This window comes from Molossus molossus, unplaced genomic scaffold (assembly GCF_014108415.1).
Source record: "Molossus molossus isolate mMolMol1 unplaced genomic scaffold, mMolMol1.p scaffold_m16_p_3, whole genome shotgun sequence".
NCBI lineage: Eukaryota > Metazoa > Chordata > Mammalia > Chiroptera > Molossidae > Molossus > Molossus molossus.
This window is the reverse complement of record NW_023425366.1, coordinates 122371906-122385753: the sequence shown is the minus strand read 5'-3', so window position 1 is coordinate 122385753 and position 13848 is coordinate 122371906. Positions and strand designations below refer to the sequence as shown.

The following is a 13848-nucleotide window of genomic DNA, read 5'->3' as shown; positions in this document are numbered from 1 at the left end:
CTGGCTGAGGCAAAGGCAGTGAAGGAAGGGGAGTGAGGTGACCCGTGAGTGTGTGTGGGAGGCCGCAGGGCGGGAGTGAGTGCACCCCATGTCACATGATCAGTTGGCTGGCCACTGTGGGGGATACACGAGGTGCGAGACCGCAGGCAGCAGGGCGGTGAGGGGCTGGCTGCGTTGTGATCCTGGTCTGGAATGGGATGGTCGCCCTGCAGGTGTCCAGTAGGGGACTAGTTTAGGGTCTATGGTTGGGGGTGTGGGAGGAGAGGAAGGAGGTGGACTGCCCCAGGAACAGACCCGGAAGGAGGAAGGATGGGAGCACAGGCCTGCTGCTGGGGTGGGGGTGGGACGTGGTGGGTGTTCTGGGGACTGTGCAGGACAGCTTGGGCCTCCTGGGCAGGGGGAGAGGTGCAGTCGTGGGGCTGTTGGCGTGTCTGTTGCACCAGGTGTGCCCAATCCCTGAGCGGCCGTCTGCTCCCCGGGGCCTGGTGGGCAGGGCGGCCCAGGAGGAGCAGGCAGCGCTTCTCAGCAGTGTGTCCGGGGGTCACTGCCACAGGAGCTGGTTACAGGGTTTTCCCTGACGGATCTTCAAAGCCTCCCTTCAGGGCGAGTAGGCTTAACATCTCGTTCTCTCGTGTTCAAAGGTTTGTGCCAGTGAGTTTAAAGAATTTGTGGAGAAGCTTAAGGAGAAGTTTAGTTCATCCCTAAGGAATCCTAACCTTGAAATCCCAGACACGCTCCAGGAGTTGTTTGCCAGGTAAGGTTCTTCTGGGAAGGTCCTGTGTAATCCTCTGGGCCAAGAGAAAATGTCACCAGCTGGGCCTGCCAGGGTCGGCAGCCTCACTCGGCCTTGCAGCTAACCCTGCTGTCTCTCCTGACGCTGGGCCCCACGGTGACCTGAAATTGGGGAGCCCACTGCCAGGCACTCGCCTTCGTTCTCCCAGTCAGCCTGCCGCTGGCTTAATTCGGGCTGTCTCGGGTGGCCGGGCACTGTTGCTGAGATTGCTCCTTTTACATGGGAAGAAACGGAGAGGTGAGTAACTCCCCAAGGTCACAGTGCTTCTGAGCAGCAGGGCCAAGACTGAGCGTAGGGGTCTGACTTTGAACGTCAGCGCATTCCAACTCCACCCCTCGGTATCTGGAGGAAACACACGTGGGTTTGAGCACAGACTCCTGTGAAACTGTAGAATCCTGTGTTCTGTGAACAGGCCTGCCTTCTCTGCTCAGTCCCAGTGTGAATCCCCTCTTCACCGTCCTCCTCAAGACAGTCTCTCCAGCCCCCGTACTTCTTCCTGTGAGGAGACGATCATGGATTCGCTTCTGTCTGCGAGCTGTACAATACCTTTGCAGTTGGCCTCTGTGTTTCTGTTGGAGATCTTTTCCTTTGTTGGACAATGTATATGGTGCCTGCTATGCTCTGGGCATCGGGAGTGGTTCGTAGTCATTTTTGGAGCTGACACACTTTTTTTTTTTTAATATGTTTTTATTGATTTTTTTTTTAAGAGAGAGAAAGGGAGAGAGATAGAAACATCGATGTGAGAGAGAAACATCATTGGCTGCCTCCTGCACGCCCTCTACTGGGGATCAAGCTCATGCACCCCGGGCATGTGCCCTGACTGGGAATTGAACCAGGACCTCTCAGTCCATGGGACGACACTCAATCCACTGAGCCACAACAGCTGGGCCTTGTGCTTATTTTTAATCATAATGAGTCCACAAGTTTTTGTCCTCCTCCCTTAACATAGTAGTAGCACCCAGCCTAGCAGCATTTCTTACGTCGCTTCATAATTACCAGTAAATGGACATCCCTCGTTCTCTCAGCTTGCCTTTTTTAACATGCTCACTTGATAGACAGGACAGTATTTTCTCATTTTAATTTACATGCACATGTTTGAATTTTGGTGAGTTTAACATTATTTTTCAAACATTTCAGCCAGTGAATGGCTGTCTTGGGCCAGCCACAGCTCGGTCAGTGCAGATCTGTGTGTTGCGTTGACGTGCTCTTTTGTTGTCTTACGCAGATATCGAGTTTTGGCGATTGGAGACCAAAAAGACCAAATCAGGAAGGAGGATGAACTTAACAGGCAAGTGCTGACACACCGAGTGTGTTTTCCTCAGCTGCTCGATTGGGTGGCCGACCTCCAGCATCACTGGCCTGGGCTCATGGTGGGCCGAGGGCGGGTCTGAACTCAGCCCTGAGCTTTCTAGGCAGACGGGCTCAGACAGCTCAGCTTCCCCGTCTTAGACACAACATGCCGTTCGATTTTAACTCTGTATTTCAGTGAGAAGCCTATTCTCTTTGGACAAAAACGTGCTTAAAATTGAATGAAAAGAAAATATAAGCTCCTAACCGCACTTTTAATTGGGAAAAGCTGTTCACGGGTTATGTCACCCCTTGCCCCTAAGTGGAAGCTTTTTTTCCTGCGGAAATTGGCCAGTTAGATTTTTAAAAATATCATGTATTTTGTTTTGGTTTAAAACTAGTTTGGGTAGTCAGGTCACTTCTGTGAGATTGGAAATTTTTGTGTAATGAGAACTGAGTGTACCCAGAATGCAGTGCCCTGTGGCCTCACGTCGCTGAGCCGTCCCTCTTTCAGCGTGGACGACATCCACTACCTGGTGCTGCAGAACCTGATCCAGAGCACGCTGGCTCTGTCGGACAGCCAGATGAAGTCCTGCCAGTCCTTCCAGGTGGGCGTCGGGGACCCGCGTCACTCTGCAGTGGCCCTGGGACCGGGTCCCTTCAGAGGCCGGTACCCTGTGAGGTTCCGTTCATTCCCTTTCAACTGTGGTCCGGGGGGCTGAGTCCCCTCGAAACTCTGGCCCTTACTTATTTCATCTTTAAAGTGTGGGCACAGGACCCAGTGACCTCCCACAGTCCCAGTGCTTTGCTGAGAGGTGGGCTGGCAGGAGGCGAGGCTGCAGTGGGCAAGGCCCCTGCGTCCTTGTCCAGCACAGTGAGGTGGGCATTCTGCCTGCAGGCGGAAGCCACTGGGGTTTGAGGTAGGGAAGGAGCGCGGGTCTGACACGGGCATCCGAGGCTTACCTTCTGTTTCTGTGGAGGACGGTCGGGTGGGAGGATGGGGCGCCGCTGGCTGGAGGCTGCATGGGAAGTGGCAGCGTGAGCTCGGTGGTGGCCGTGTAGAGGCCTGAGCCGCGTGCGTTTGGGAACAGAGCCAGCTAAGCGCGTAACGTGTTGGGTGAGGAGGAAGAGAGAGGATGGTCACAGGTGACTGTGCACTGACTCCTGGTGCCTTTGCATCCCGAGAAATGGGTGTGGGGTGCAGAGCCTTCCTCTTTCTCCTGTCGCCTGTCCTTCTGTGGTCTCTGAGGTGTCTTTGATGGTGGGGGTACAGGTTGACAGGGTTGCTAGCTTCCTCCAGGCTCTCCCACACACACCCCCAAGTGTCAGCTCTGGCCTCCATGCCCTAGTCCCACGCAGTCCATAGACAGTCAGCCCTCGCTCCTGCCATCCGCACGTCCTGGCTGTTCCCGGCCTGCTGCTCACCCCTGACTTGCTGTGTTGCAGACGTTCCGCCTGTACCAGGAGTATAAGGACCAGATTCTCGGGAAGGCCTTCATGGAGTGCCAGAAAAGGAGCTTGGTCAACCGGCGCCGGGTTAACCACACACTGGGCCCAAAGAAAAACCGGGCTTTGCCCTTCGTGCCAATGTCCTACCAGTTGTCCCAGAGCTACTACAAGTGAGCACCTGCTCAGGAGCCCGTGGCGGCCTGGGGAAGGCAGGGCCGTGTCCGCATGGGTGGAAGTCACAGGACGCCCATCTCCACCAGAGAGCACAGCAGCCGAGCCCCTTGTGGCCTCGTGTATGAGACGCAGCCTCTGGAAATGAGTTTCTCACCTACTGTCCTTCCTTGTGTGGGAATAAGGTTGACACTTGTGGCATTTTGTGTTGGGGCATTTACCATTTTTGCAGGTAGTTTATTTTCCTTTCTCCTGTCAAATTGGGTAAGACAAGTTTCAATGTGATACTTGGTCCAGTTAAAAGTGCACTCTCCTGCCCTGACCAGTGTAGCAGTGGTTAGAGCGTCAGCCCATGCACCAAAGGGTCTCGGGTTTGATTCCTGGTCCAGGTGCACATACCTGGCTTGATTCCTGGCCCTGGTTGGGTTCATGCAGGAGACAGCCAAACGATGTGTCTCTCTCACATCGATGTTTTTCTCCCTGTCCCTCCCTCCCTTCCATTTTCTCTAAATATCAATGGAAAAAATATCCTCAGATGAGGATTAACAGCAACAAAAAAGTGCACCCTCCTGGGTGGGCACAGCTCAATCCCTAGTCCTCACGCTCAGAGCTGCACCCGGCCGCCCGTCCTGCAGGCTCACTGCTTCGAAGCCGCCGGGTGTTGCTCAGACTCCGCTGCAGCACAGCAGCCATCCGAGGCCAGTGCGCGGTCGGGAGTCGCCTCACCGGGGCCCCTCCTGCAGGGGCGCCCCTCACAGCTCAGCGTGGCCTCACACTGGCTGGTCTCGGCGCACACTGGCATTCTGGCCCGGCCTCCGTCCCCACGCAGAGGGAGCCCTGCGGCAGTCCCAGGAGCTCTGCGTGCGGCTCCTCCCCTGGGCGGGCTTCCCTGCTCCCTGCTGGCCTCCTGACCAGCCCTCAGAGCTGCACAGGCTGCATTCAGAAACAGAACAACAGATTGAGTGTGTCTTGTTTCTTTTATCTCTGCCTGGGACTCCAGACACTTGCTCCCTTCCCAAAGACCCATCCCAGGTGACCCCAGTCTCCTCTCCGGGGAGCGGCCTGCGCACTGAACGAGCCCTGATCTGGGCAGCAGAAGACACGTGTCCAAGTCCAAACAAGGCCATTTGGCTTTGAGCCACTTGTCTTCTGTGGGCGGAGAGGCAGTGGTCAGCAGATCAGGAAGACCAGGGGCCTCTGACCTAGACCCCACTGTCTGCCGTGGGAGGCCGGGAAGTCACCTCGGACAGGGCAGGGCTCGCCGCCCCGCAGCCACCTCTGGAGACGGCGCGCGTCTCGTCTGGGTCCGGGCGGGGCGTGGGAAGTGGTTAATCCAGAAAGTGCACTCTCTGCCCCAGCTTGGCACCTGTGCACAGTGAGTGCCTGCGAGGCATCGAGTCGGGTGAAAGGATGTGGCCCTGCCCGGCCCTAGGTGCTCGGGTGAGTGGGGACGGTGCACACGGTTGGGGTCCGTGCGGGGCCTGCGTTGGCGGAGAGGAGCTGGGTGCTGGCTTCACAGCAGTGGTCTGCAGTGCACACAGCCCAGCAGCCGAAGGCTCCCGACAGCCGTCCCCAGGAATCCCTTCCCTTTGTGTCTGCAGGATCTTCACCTGGAGATTTCCGACCACCATCTGCACAGAATCGTTCCAGTTCTTCAACAGAGTCCGGGCTGCCGGCAAGCTGGACCAGCCCGATAACTTCTCCTTCAAAGAGCAGGATAGTCACGACTCCCCAAGTGACCTGGTGGCATTTTCTTTGGACGGCCCTGGAGGGCACTGTGTGGCCGCCCTGACCCTCTTCTCTCTGGGCCTTGTCTCTGTGGATGTCAGGATCCCCGAGCAGATCGTCGTGGTGGACAGCTCGATGGTGGAGAACGAGGTCATGAAGAGGTAAGGGCTGCGCGCTGGGCAGCTGCTCACACCAGCACCTTGCAGGCCACTGAGCACAGCGAGGATGTGCTGACTGTCCCCGAGTCGGGTCAGCGCTGTGTGGGCATCTGCCACAAGGACAGCAGAGCCCAGGGTGCCTTTGGGGAGGTCCTGCGACAGGGCCTCAGACCTGTGTGCCGGGAGCTGCGGTGCCGCAGCCAGTTCGGCTCTGCCTCTGGCGGCCAGAGAAGGACCCGGTGTGGTGTGCGAGGAGGGGTGAGTAGGGAAGGAGAGAGTGGCCAAAGCCCCTTGATGGCGCAAAAGCTGAACCGGGATCTAGTGGGAAGCAGGCGTTACTGAGGACAGACTAGGAAGGGTTTTCAGACAGAAGGAACAGCCCTTGCAAAGACAGGTATGTGAAGAGGACTCAGGTGTGGGAGAAGGTGGGCGAGGGAGAATCTGGAATGCGGTCCATGCTGACCTTCACAGCCAGAGGCCAGGTGTCCACGGTCACCATGGGCCGTCGCTGAGGCCCAGTCACAGGCACCCTGAGGGGGACAGTGTGCGCCGGGAGGGGTGGCAGGGCAGCAGATGGGGCCTGAGCTCCATCCTCGAGGGCATGTTCTTCTCCCAGCCTGGGCAAGGACGGGGCCTTGGAAGAGGAGGAGGAGGAAGAGGAAGAATTGGATGAAGACCCGGGGGGCAAGCGCCGGAGCATCGAGGTGAAAGCCCCCCAGGCCTCTCACACCAACTACCTGCTGATGCGGGGCTACTGCGCCCCCGGCATTGTCAGCACCCGGAACCTCAACCCCAACGACAGCATCGTGGTGAACTCCTGCCACGTGCAGTTCCGGCTGCGCTGCAGCCCCACGCCCACCCGGCTCGCGTCCACCGGTGAGCGCCGCCCTGGCCCGCAGTGGGGAGACTCCAGGCTGTGCGTCCCCCCTTCTCCGTCACCATGCCCTGTCCACAGTCACGGGGGCACGGGTTCTCCGGGCACTTCTCACTGTCTCTGTCTAGTTCTTCGGATGACTCCCTTCGTAGCTGCAGAGAGAGACGGGAACAGCCCTGGCGAGTGTACACAGCAGCGGGTTATGGAAGGGTCTCAGTTCTGTCACAGGGTCTGGGGCAGTGAGCACAGTGTCAGGAAGAGTGGGGCCCAGGGTGGGGAGTTGAGGACCTTCCCTCCAGAACTTTGGGGTCACGGTTTTCGGACCCAGCCCCACCTCCGAGCCCTTTGAGACTTGAGCAGAATTATACTGGCCCCGGAAAATCTAGCCCCATCGGCTACAGTCAAGGACCCAGGGGCCTGTCTGGCAGGGGTCCAACCGTGCCCACCTGGAAGGTTTGGGGAGCAGTGGTTGGTGCCGGAGCACATCCTGCCTCTGTATCACTGGTGCACAGGCCTGGGGGGCCCCGCAGGACTGATGCTCATCCTCCTGTCTTCGCAGCCCCTTCTCTGGAGGAGCTGAGAGTGGGAACCTCCTGCCTCCCTGACACATTCACCAGGCTGATACACAACCAGGACACCTGCAGCTTGGAAGAGTTTGTCCGCCAGGTGGAGCTGTCTGGGTATAAGCCTGGAGACGTGGCCGCCGCCTTGGAGGTCCAGGGGGCCATTGCAGCCACAGGCTGCTTTGGGGTGGACAAGGTGGAGCTGAGCAGATGGTTCTGTGCCTTTGAGAAGGCAGGCGGCGAGCGCACCAGGACCCTCGCAGATTACGTGCAGGTGAGCTGTGCTCCAGGCCGCCCGGCAGCGAAGCGGAAGCTGCGGCTCCCAGGCCAGGTGCACACTGCAGGTGCGCTGGGTTTGAGGCATAGCGTATAATGTTTTTAAAAACTGAATTAGTTGTCAACATTTAAAATAGGAGATTTACCTAAAACCCAGCTTCTCCTGAGTGTTCAAAGGTCTAAACAGACTGAGCCCTGCTCCCTCAGCCCACTGGCTGGAGCCCTTGACTCACCGTTCTCCCACCTGGACCAGTTGTCTTCAGTGACCCTGAACCCAAGGAGTGTGACTGCGATGAACTCTGAAGTGGAGTGCCTGGGGACCTGGCCACCCCCCGCCCTGTCCCAGCTGCAGGCAGTAGGGTGCAGATCCCAGTGAGCGATGCCGTTGGGCAGGGAGGATGGTGGCCAGTGTTTGTTGTCTAACAAGTTCTTACGGGTGCAGGGATAAGAGGTGCTGATGACCACTGTGCACGGGGATTTGATTGTCCATGAACGTCTTGGTGCACCCGGAGCCTGGGGAGGCGGGGTGGGGATCGTCCGGGCCACGGTGTGGCCTCCAGGCAGCAGGGCCCAGGTGTTGAGAGGTGGTGGCTCAGGCAGCTCCCTTAGTTCCTGGTGCCTGACCTGGAGGCCCAAGGGCTAGTGCCCACAGCAAACCCTCCCCAGACCCACATGGCCTGGATGTGAGGCCTGGTTCCAGGCAAATTCCCTGAGCCCTGACTTGTGGGTTTTTAACAGAAAAACTGAAAGAAAGACGATGGTGTCTCCGTGTGCCACGCGGAGCTGTGCAGCTCCTGGGTGGGAACCGGCCGGTGCACGATGTGCGCAGGAGGAGCAGCCGTTCGGAGGGGCGACAGTGGCTTTTGCAGAAGGACTTGATAGCGCTCTGAGTGTTGAATTCTGGGGGAGGACGCTGGCCAGCAGAAGGAGACTCACAAAGTCACGTCAGCTTCGAGGGCACAGCTGTGGTTCCAAGTTCGCACGTCGGACTTGTTTTCCAGACAGGCACACTGAGCCTAGAGGGGAAGGGTCGCCCAGGGCCGCACAGCCGGCTTGGTGGCCGACGTGGAGTTGGAAGCCCGCCACGTCCTCGAGATGTCTGCCCTCATGGCCCTGGGCACTTGCTTAGACCTAAGACACATCAGACAAGGGGCACAAACCCTGCTGATCCTGGGGTCCCACGCAGACCCGTGTGTCTCCTGCTTTCCTAGGACCTCTTGAAACGACAGCAGGTGCTGGAAGTTGGTGGGAACTCCATTCGCCTGGTGACCATGGCCTGTGCCCAGCCCTGGCTCCTGCGCTCGGTGCGGCTGAAGGGGAAAGAGGACACCAACAGTCAGAGAGCGGATGCCCCGGCCAGGCCTCTGGAGGGGCCTCCCAGGGAGGACGGTGCCGCCGAGGGGCAGGCACCACCCGCCCAGGGCCCCCAGAGCAGCAAGAGGCGTGCCAGCTGGGCCAGCGCCGACCCGGCCGGTCAGAGCGGGGAGGCCGCCTCCGAGAGCGCCCAACAGCCCCCCGCAAAGCGGCCCGCGCTCCAGGGCCTGCGCTTCGGCCCGGAAACCCCGGCACCGGCTCTTCCTGTAGCTCTTGAAGAGACAGGTGCAGGGCAGCCCCTCCCTGGAGCGTCGGAAGCCAGGCAGGAGGACCAAGAGGGTGCCGGGGTACCCAGCTCCCCAGGCCAAGAGCAGCTGAGCTGTCAGGCCCAGCTTCCAGAGGGCTCGGAAGACACCAGAGGTGCAGCACCTTGTCCCCCACTCCCCGTCCCCTGACCCGTCCGTTCCCTGTCCCTGGGCCTGGTCATCCTGTGAGACGGGGAACCTGCTGCTGTCGGCAAAAGGGCCTTTACTTGAGCTTTGCGTAGCCTCGCCCCGGGCAGGAAAGGGTTAGCCTGTCTCCATGTGGCCTTTGCGCTTGAGGGCAGGAAGCTTCTGCAGCTCCCAAGCCGACTGAGGCACAGTGCGAAGGCAGCAACTGGGGGGAGCAGAAGCAGACACGGAGGGTGTCCCCTTCCCGGGGACTGGCACTGAATCTGCCCCGACCTGTGTGCAAATCCTTGTGTCACCTCAGCAGTGGCCTCTTCAGGTGTTTTTTCGCGGTGTTCTGTTTGGGGGCTGTTTTGCCTAAGGCCTTTGCACACGTGGCTCTGCGGTCAGGCCCGGGAACGAGCCCTCAGGTGCACACGCAGCCCCAGTCCTGCTCTGGGTGTGCGGCTTCGGCCCCGTGGCCGCCACTTTGCAGGGGGAGGCTCTGAGGAGCAGGCTCTGTCCTTTGTCGCAGCCTTGTCCCCACCACCGGGAGCACTTGTCGAATGAGTGCGGGAGGAAGAGACAGCTCCCACCTCTCAGTCCCGCCCTTTCCCTCCTGTCAGGTTCGGCAGAAATCTCCGCGGCCAGCGGCCTCTCGCAGGCAACACGGGAAAGGTGAGTGACTGGGGCAGGAGGCGGGGCAGGGGCTGCCCTCAGGGTCCCAGGAGGCCCAGGATACGACAGAGCAGTATCGGACCCTGAGCCCAGCAGTGCTGCTCCACCGGGGCCTGGGGTGTGTGGGACTGTTGTCCCCCTCACGGGGGGCGGGGCAGGTGTCCTTTGTGCAGTGGGTTCCACAGACGCCGATCTGAGGAGGGCCTCCCGAGTGTGCGTGGCCTTCAGCTCGATGGGACGCACGTGCTCCCGCCTCCCAGGGCTCAGGCTGTCACCTGCGGCCCAGTTAAGCCCGGTGCCCAGCGAGTCCACAGCCTGCCCCACGCCTGGGCCTGCGTGGCAGACCAGTCACTGCCTAGTGCTCAGCAGAGACCTTTGCTCTGAGGGAAGTGTCTGGAAGCCCCGAGGACACAGCGGCAGAGCATTCCCTCTGAGCTTGCCCTGGGGTGAGGCCGCGCTGGCCCAGGCCCCGCTGGGCTGGGGCGTCTGCAGCCGGCTCTTCTGCCTCCTGCCGTGGGGCCGGGGCCGTTGGCTCTTTCGTCTCGGTACGGCTGAGTCTGAGCAGGGCCCACACTGTTCTTTCCTCGGCCAGCAGGCGTGGGCCCTGGGGTGGGCCCCTCTGTCCAGGTGGGAGGGGAGGGCGGAGGGGAAGAGCCAAAAACAGACCCGGGCCAGACCTGGACCTCCCTCAGCCCGTGTCCCGTCTTGGAGGGGCTGCGTGTGAGCGAGCGGTCTTCCCCGTCCTGCCCGCCCTGCAGGGACTGTGAGAGCATCTGCTTCATCAGCCGCCCGTGGCGCATCGTGGACGGCCACCTGAACACGCCGGTGTGCAAGGGCATGATGGAGGCCGTGCTGTACCACATCATGAGCAGGCCCGGCGTGCCCGAGAGCTGCCTGCTGCAGCACTACCAGGGCGTCCTGCAGCCCGTGGCCGTGCTCGAGCTGCTCCAGGTGCGCCCACTAGCTGCCGTTTCCGGGCCCGGGGTGGGTGCGCCAGATGAGTTCCAGGGTGTGCCCACCACACACAGGCACCACCCTTAGGGGCAGGAGCTGCAGAGACTGGCCCAGCCGCCTCCCGGCAGAGGCCAGGCTCCTCGGAAGAGCCCTCTGCTCCAGTTGCCCCTCACGGGTGCCTCGCCTCGCTGTCAGCCCTGCACAGAGCCGTCTGTGCTGCCTCTGAGGCAGCTCTGCCCACAACTCCCCGCGGCCCCCCGCGGCCCCCCGCGCCTCCCGCAGCTCCCGAGTCCCCAGCCCTGCCCTGGGTTCCTGCTGGCACTTGGTGGCCTTCACGGGCCCCATGCTGCTGCTCAGGCTGAACATCAACATTCCCGGGGTCTCATCGCTGACACTCTCCAAACAAGGGTCAGGAGCACGCAGGCCCCTGGGCAGGCTGGTAAAGGAGTGATGAGCCCTCGTGGGTGGCGGGGAGAGCGGAGGGCAGCTGCGCCCAGCCAGGCTGACCTCACCCTGCACCATGGCCATGTGTGCCCGGGGCTCCAGCTCCTCCTCACCAGCTGGAAACAAACTTCTTGAACCCTGAGCCCTGAGCAGGCCAAACAGAACCCCGCCCGGAAGCACTTGGGTGCGTGGGGATGCTGGCCGCACTGTTCTCTCCTGCCCTAGGCTTTGCTTAACCCTCCTGGTCAATCCCTGCTGTCACTCAAGGTCACATTCAGGTGCCCCTGTTCCAGAAGCAGCAGGGCTGGTCCACACGTGCACCTGCCAACCTGTGTCTGCTGTGTGCAGGGCCTGGAATTCCTTGGCTGCATTAAGAAGCGCCTGCTGAGAAAGCCCGCGGCCGTCTCCCTCTTCTCCAGACCCGGGGAGCAGGGGGCAGAGGTGCCCTCCAGCCCCAGCGGGAGTGCCGTGGCATTCTACGAGCCCACGCTGGACTGCACCCTGCGGCTGGGCCGCGTGTTCCCCCACGAGGTCAACTGGAACAAGTGGATCCACCTATAGGCGTGTGGCTATCAGGTCCCTCCCGTCCGTGCTGCTGGCTCCCGAGGAGGGGCCTCTGCCTGCCCCCACAGAAGGTCTGCCCAGCCCTGACCGGAACTCGGGCCACCCACCCTTCTGCCCCTCTGCCTGGACTGGCTTGGGCACCCTGGAGTTGCGGGGAGCAGCCGCAAGCAGACTTTGGGGCCCACCCATGCTCTTCCTGTTGTACCAGGGCCCAGCGCCACTGCAGACACGTCCGCTCGCCGAGCTGCCTGCCATTCTCGGGAGCCTGGTGCTGTGAGTTTGAGAGGCCCCAGCGAACTCCTCCACGGGCTTTCGAAGTGTGGGTGCCTTTGGGAGCCACAGCCTACTTGTCCGAGGCCCCAGGCCTCCCGCATGGACCTCAGAGCTGTCAGCTACTGGCCAGCAGGACCAGGAGCTCTGGGCTGTGGGGTTTGCCTCGTGTTCCGGATCCCGGCACCAGGCGACTCCCTGGCTCCCCAGAAGCCCAGCCCTGAGCATCCGGGCCTTGTGGGGACATGTCACAGTGGAGGCTGTGTGCTGCCCAGGCCCCCGCAGAGACTTACTGCTATCCAGGCAGCACATCTGACCCTGAGGCTGGGTCTGCGCCCCCCAAGAGGAGCCCGAAGGTCCCTTTTTAGTCTGGCAAGCCCCCTGGCAGGCCTCCAGCCGGGTGGGCCCACCTCTCCTGCTGACAAGAAACCAGGAGTCCCTGTAGGTTTGGGGTTTGGGGTTTGTTTTGTTTTTCAACCTCTTTCCTCATTTTAAAAAATCCCCTGGCATGTATTTATTTGGTTTTCAATTAAAGTGAAGTAAATTGCATTTGGTTTTGTGTGTTTCCTAAGAGTCTGGTCCCCGGGGGATTCCTTGTCTTCAGCTGCGTAACAACCGGGAGTGGATGTTCCCAGTGAAATCAAAGGACAAAGGAGGAGCTTGGCTGAGCACAGCCACCTGGGTGCAGCTCACCACCAGCCCCTGCCCCTCAGCCGGCCCACGCCCGGTCCGTGACTAGGAAGCTCGTCGGGTGTGTTGGGCAGGACCAGCCAGGGCCAGGCAGCAGAGATCGCGGCCTGTGGCGTGGGTTTGGTCCATGGAAGTTCCTTTTATTTTTATTTGAGTTGCCAGCTTCTTTAAAAATTGGTTTCATATTCTTTTTTTAATTCTCACCCGAGGATACTTTTTTTCCCTTTATCTTCAGATAGAATGGGAGGGAAGCCCTGGCCGGTTTGGCTCAGCGGTTAGAGCGTCCGCCTGCGGTCCGGAGAGACCCGGGTTCGGTTCCCGCTAAGGGCACGTACCTCGGTTGCAGTTTGTCCCCGGCCCTGGTTGGTCGTGCGGGTGGCAGCCACTCGATGTGTCCCTTTCACATCGATGTTTCCCTCTCTCTCTCTCTTCCTCTCTCTCCCTCCCACTCTATCTGTACAAAAAATGGAAAAATGTCCTCGGGTGAGGATAAAAAAAAAAAAAAAAATGGGAGGGAAGGAGAGAGGAAGAGAGAGAATCATCAGTGTGAGAGAGACATTGACTGGTTGCCTCCCACACAACCCCAACCAAGGCCGGGGACTGCACCACAACCAGGTACGTGCCCTTGACCAGAATCAAACCCACAACTCTGGTCCGTGGGCTGACACTCTAACCGCTGAGAAAACCGGCCAGGGCAGTTGAACACACAATGTTTGGGTCAGGAATTAGGACATGCCCGCCAGCCCCTGCCCAGTCGGCATGACCCCACCCCGGGGCTCGGTCTGACAGCCACTGAAGCTTCTGTCCCTTACAAAACCGTCTGAGCATGGGACCTGCGGCGCTGCTGGGCCCAGCCTGAGGCCCTGTGTCCCCGTCCTCCCTCCACCAGGGACCTGGTCACTGGTCACTCCGGGTCTGACTCCTGAACTCCAGCACAGCCAAGGCTTGGCCAAGTCTTAGCATTGTTTTTTTCTTCCTTTTTCATTTTTATTCAAGTGTAAAAGATGGTGTTTTAAGTAATTTTGTTGAAATCAAGTAGAATATTGGATGGGATCTGCTTTATAAACATGAAATACTCACAGATGCTGATTATCTGGGATTGTGCTGAGGGAAGGTAGGTGTGGGCATCTTGACATGCACATCCCAGAACCTTCCTCTTCTCGAATGTCTCCCTCCCAGGGGGGCAGATGACTGAGGAATACTAAGC

The 13848-nt window shown here is 59.9% G+C and overlaps 1 protein-coding gene across 2 annotated transcripts in view; it reads left to right on the top strand.

The window, feature by feature from the left end:
* Positions 1-12213, top strand: part of GTF3C1 (general transcription factor IIIC subunit 1) — a 71898-nt gene extending 59685 nt beyond the window's left edge. For both annotated transcript variants that reach the window (XM_036278983.1, XM_036278984.1), the window contains exons 27-37: positions 642-754; positions 2019-2081; positions 2595-2688; positions 3527-3699; positions 5302-5589; positions 6203-6462; positions 7020-7297; positions 8511-9033; positions 9668-9719; positions 10478-10670; positions 11466-12213. In XM_036278983.1, coding sequence (XP_036134876.1) covers positions 642-754; positions 2019-2081; positions 2595-2688; positions 3527-3699; positions 5302-5589; positions 6203-6462; positions 7020-7297; positions 8511-9033; positions 9668-9719; positions 10478-10670; positions 11466-11678 — 2250 coding nt within the window. In that variant the 3' untranslated portion in view covers positions 11679-12213. The remainder of the gene's footprint in view (positions 1-641; positions 755-2018; positions 2082-2594; positions 2689-3526; positions 3700-5301; positions 5590-6202; positions 6463-7019; positions 7298-8510; positions 9034-9667; positions 9720-10477; positions 10671-11465) is intronic.
* Positions 12214-13848: the final 1635 nt, after the last annotated feature.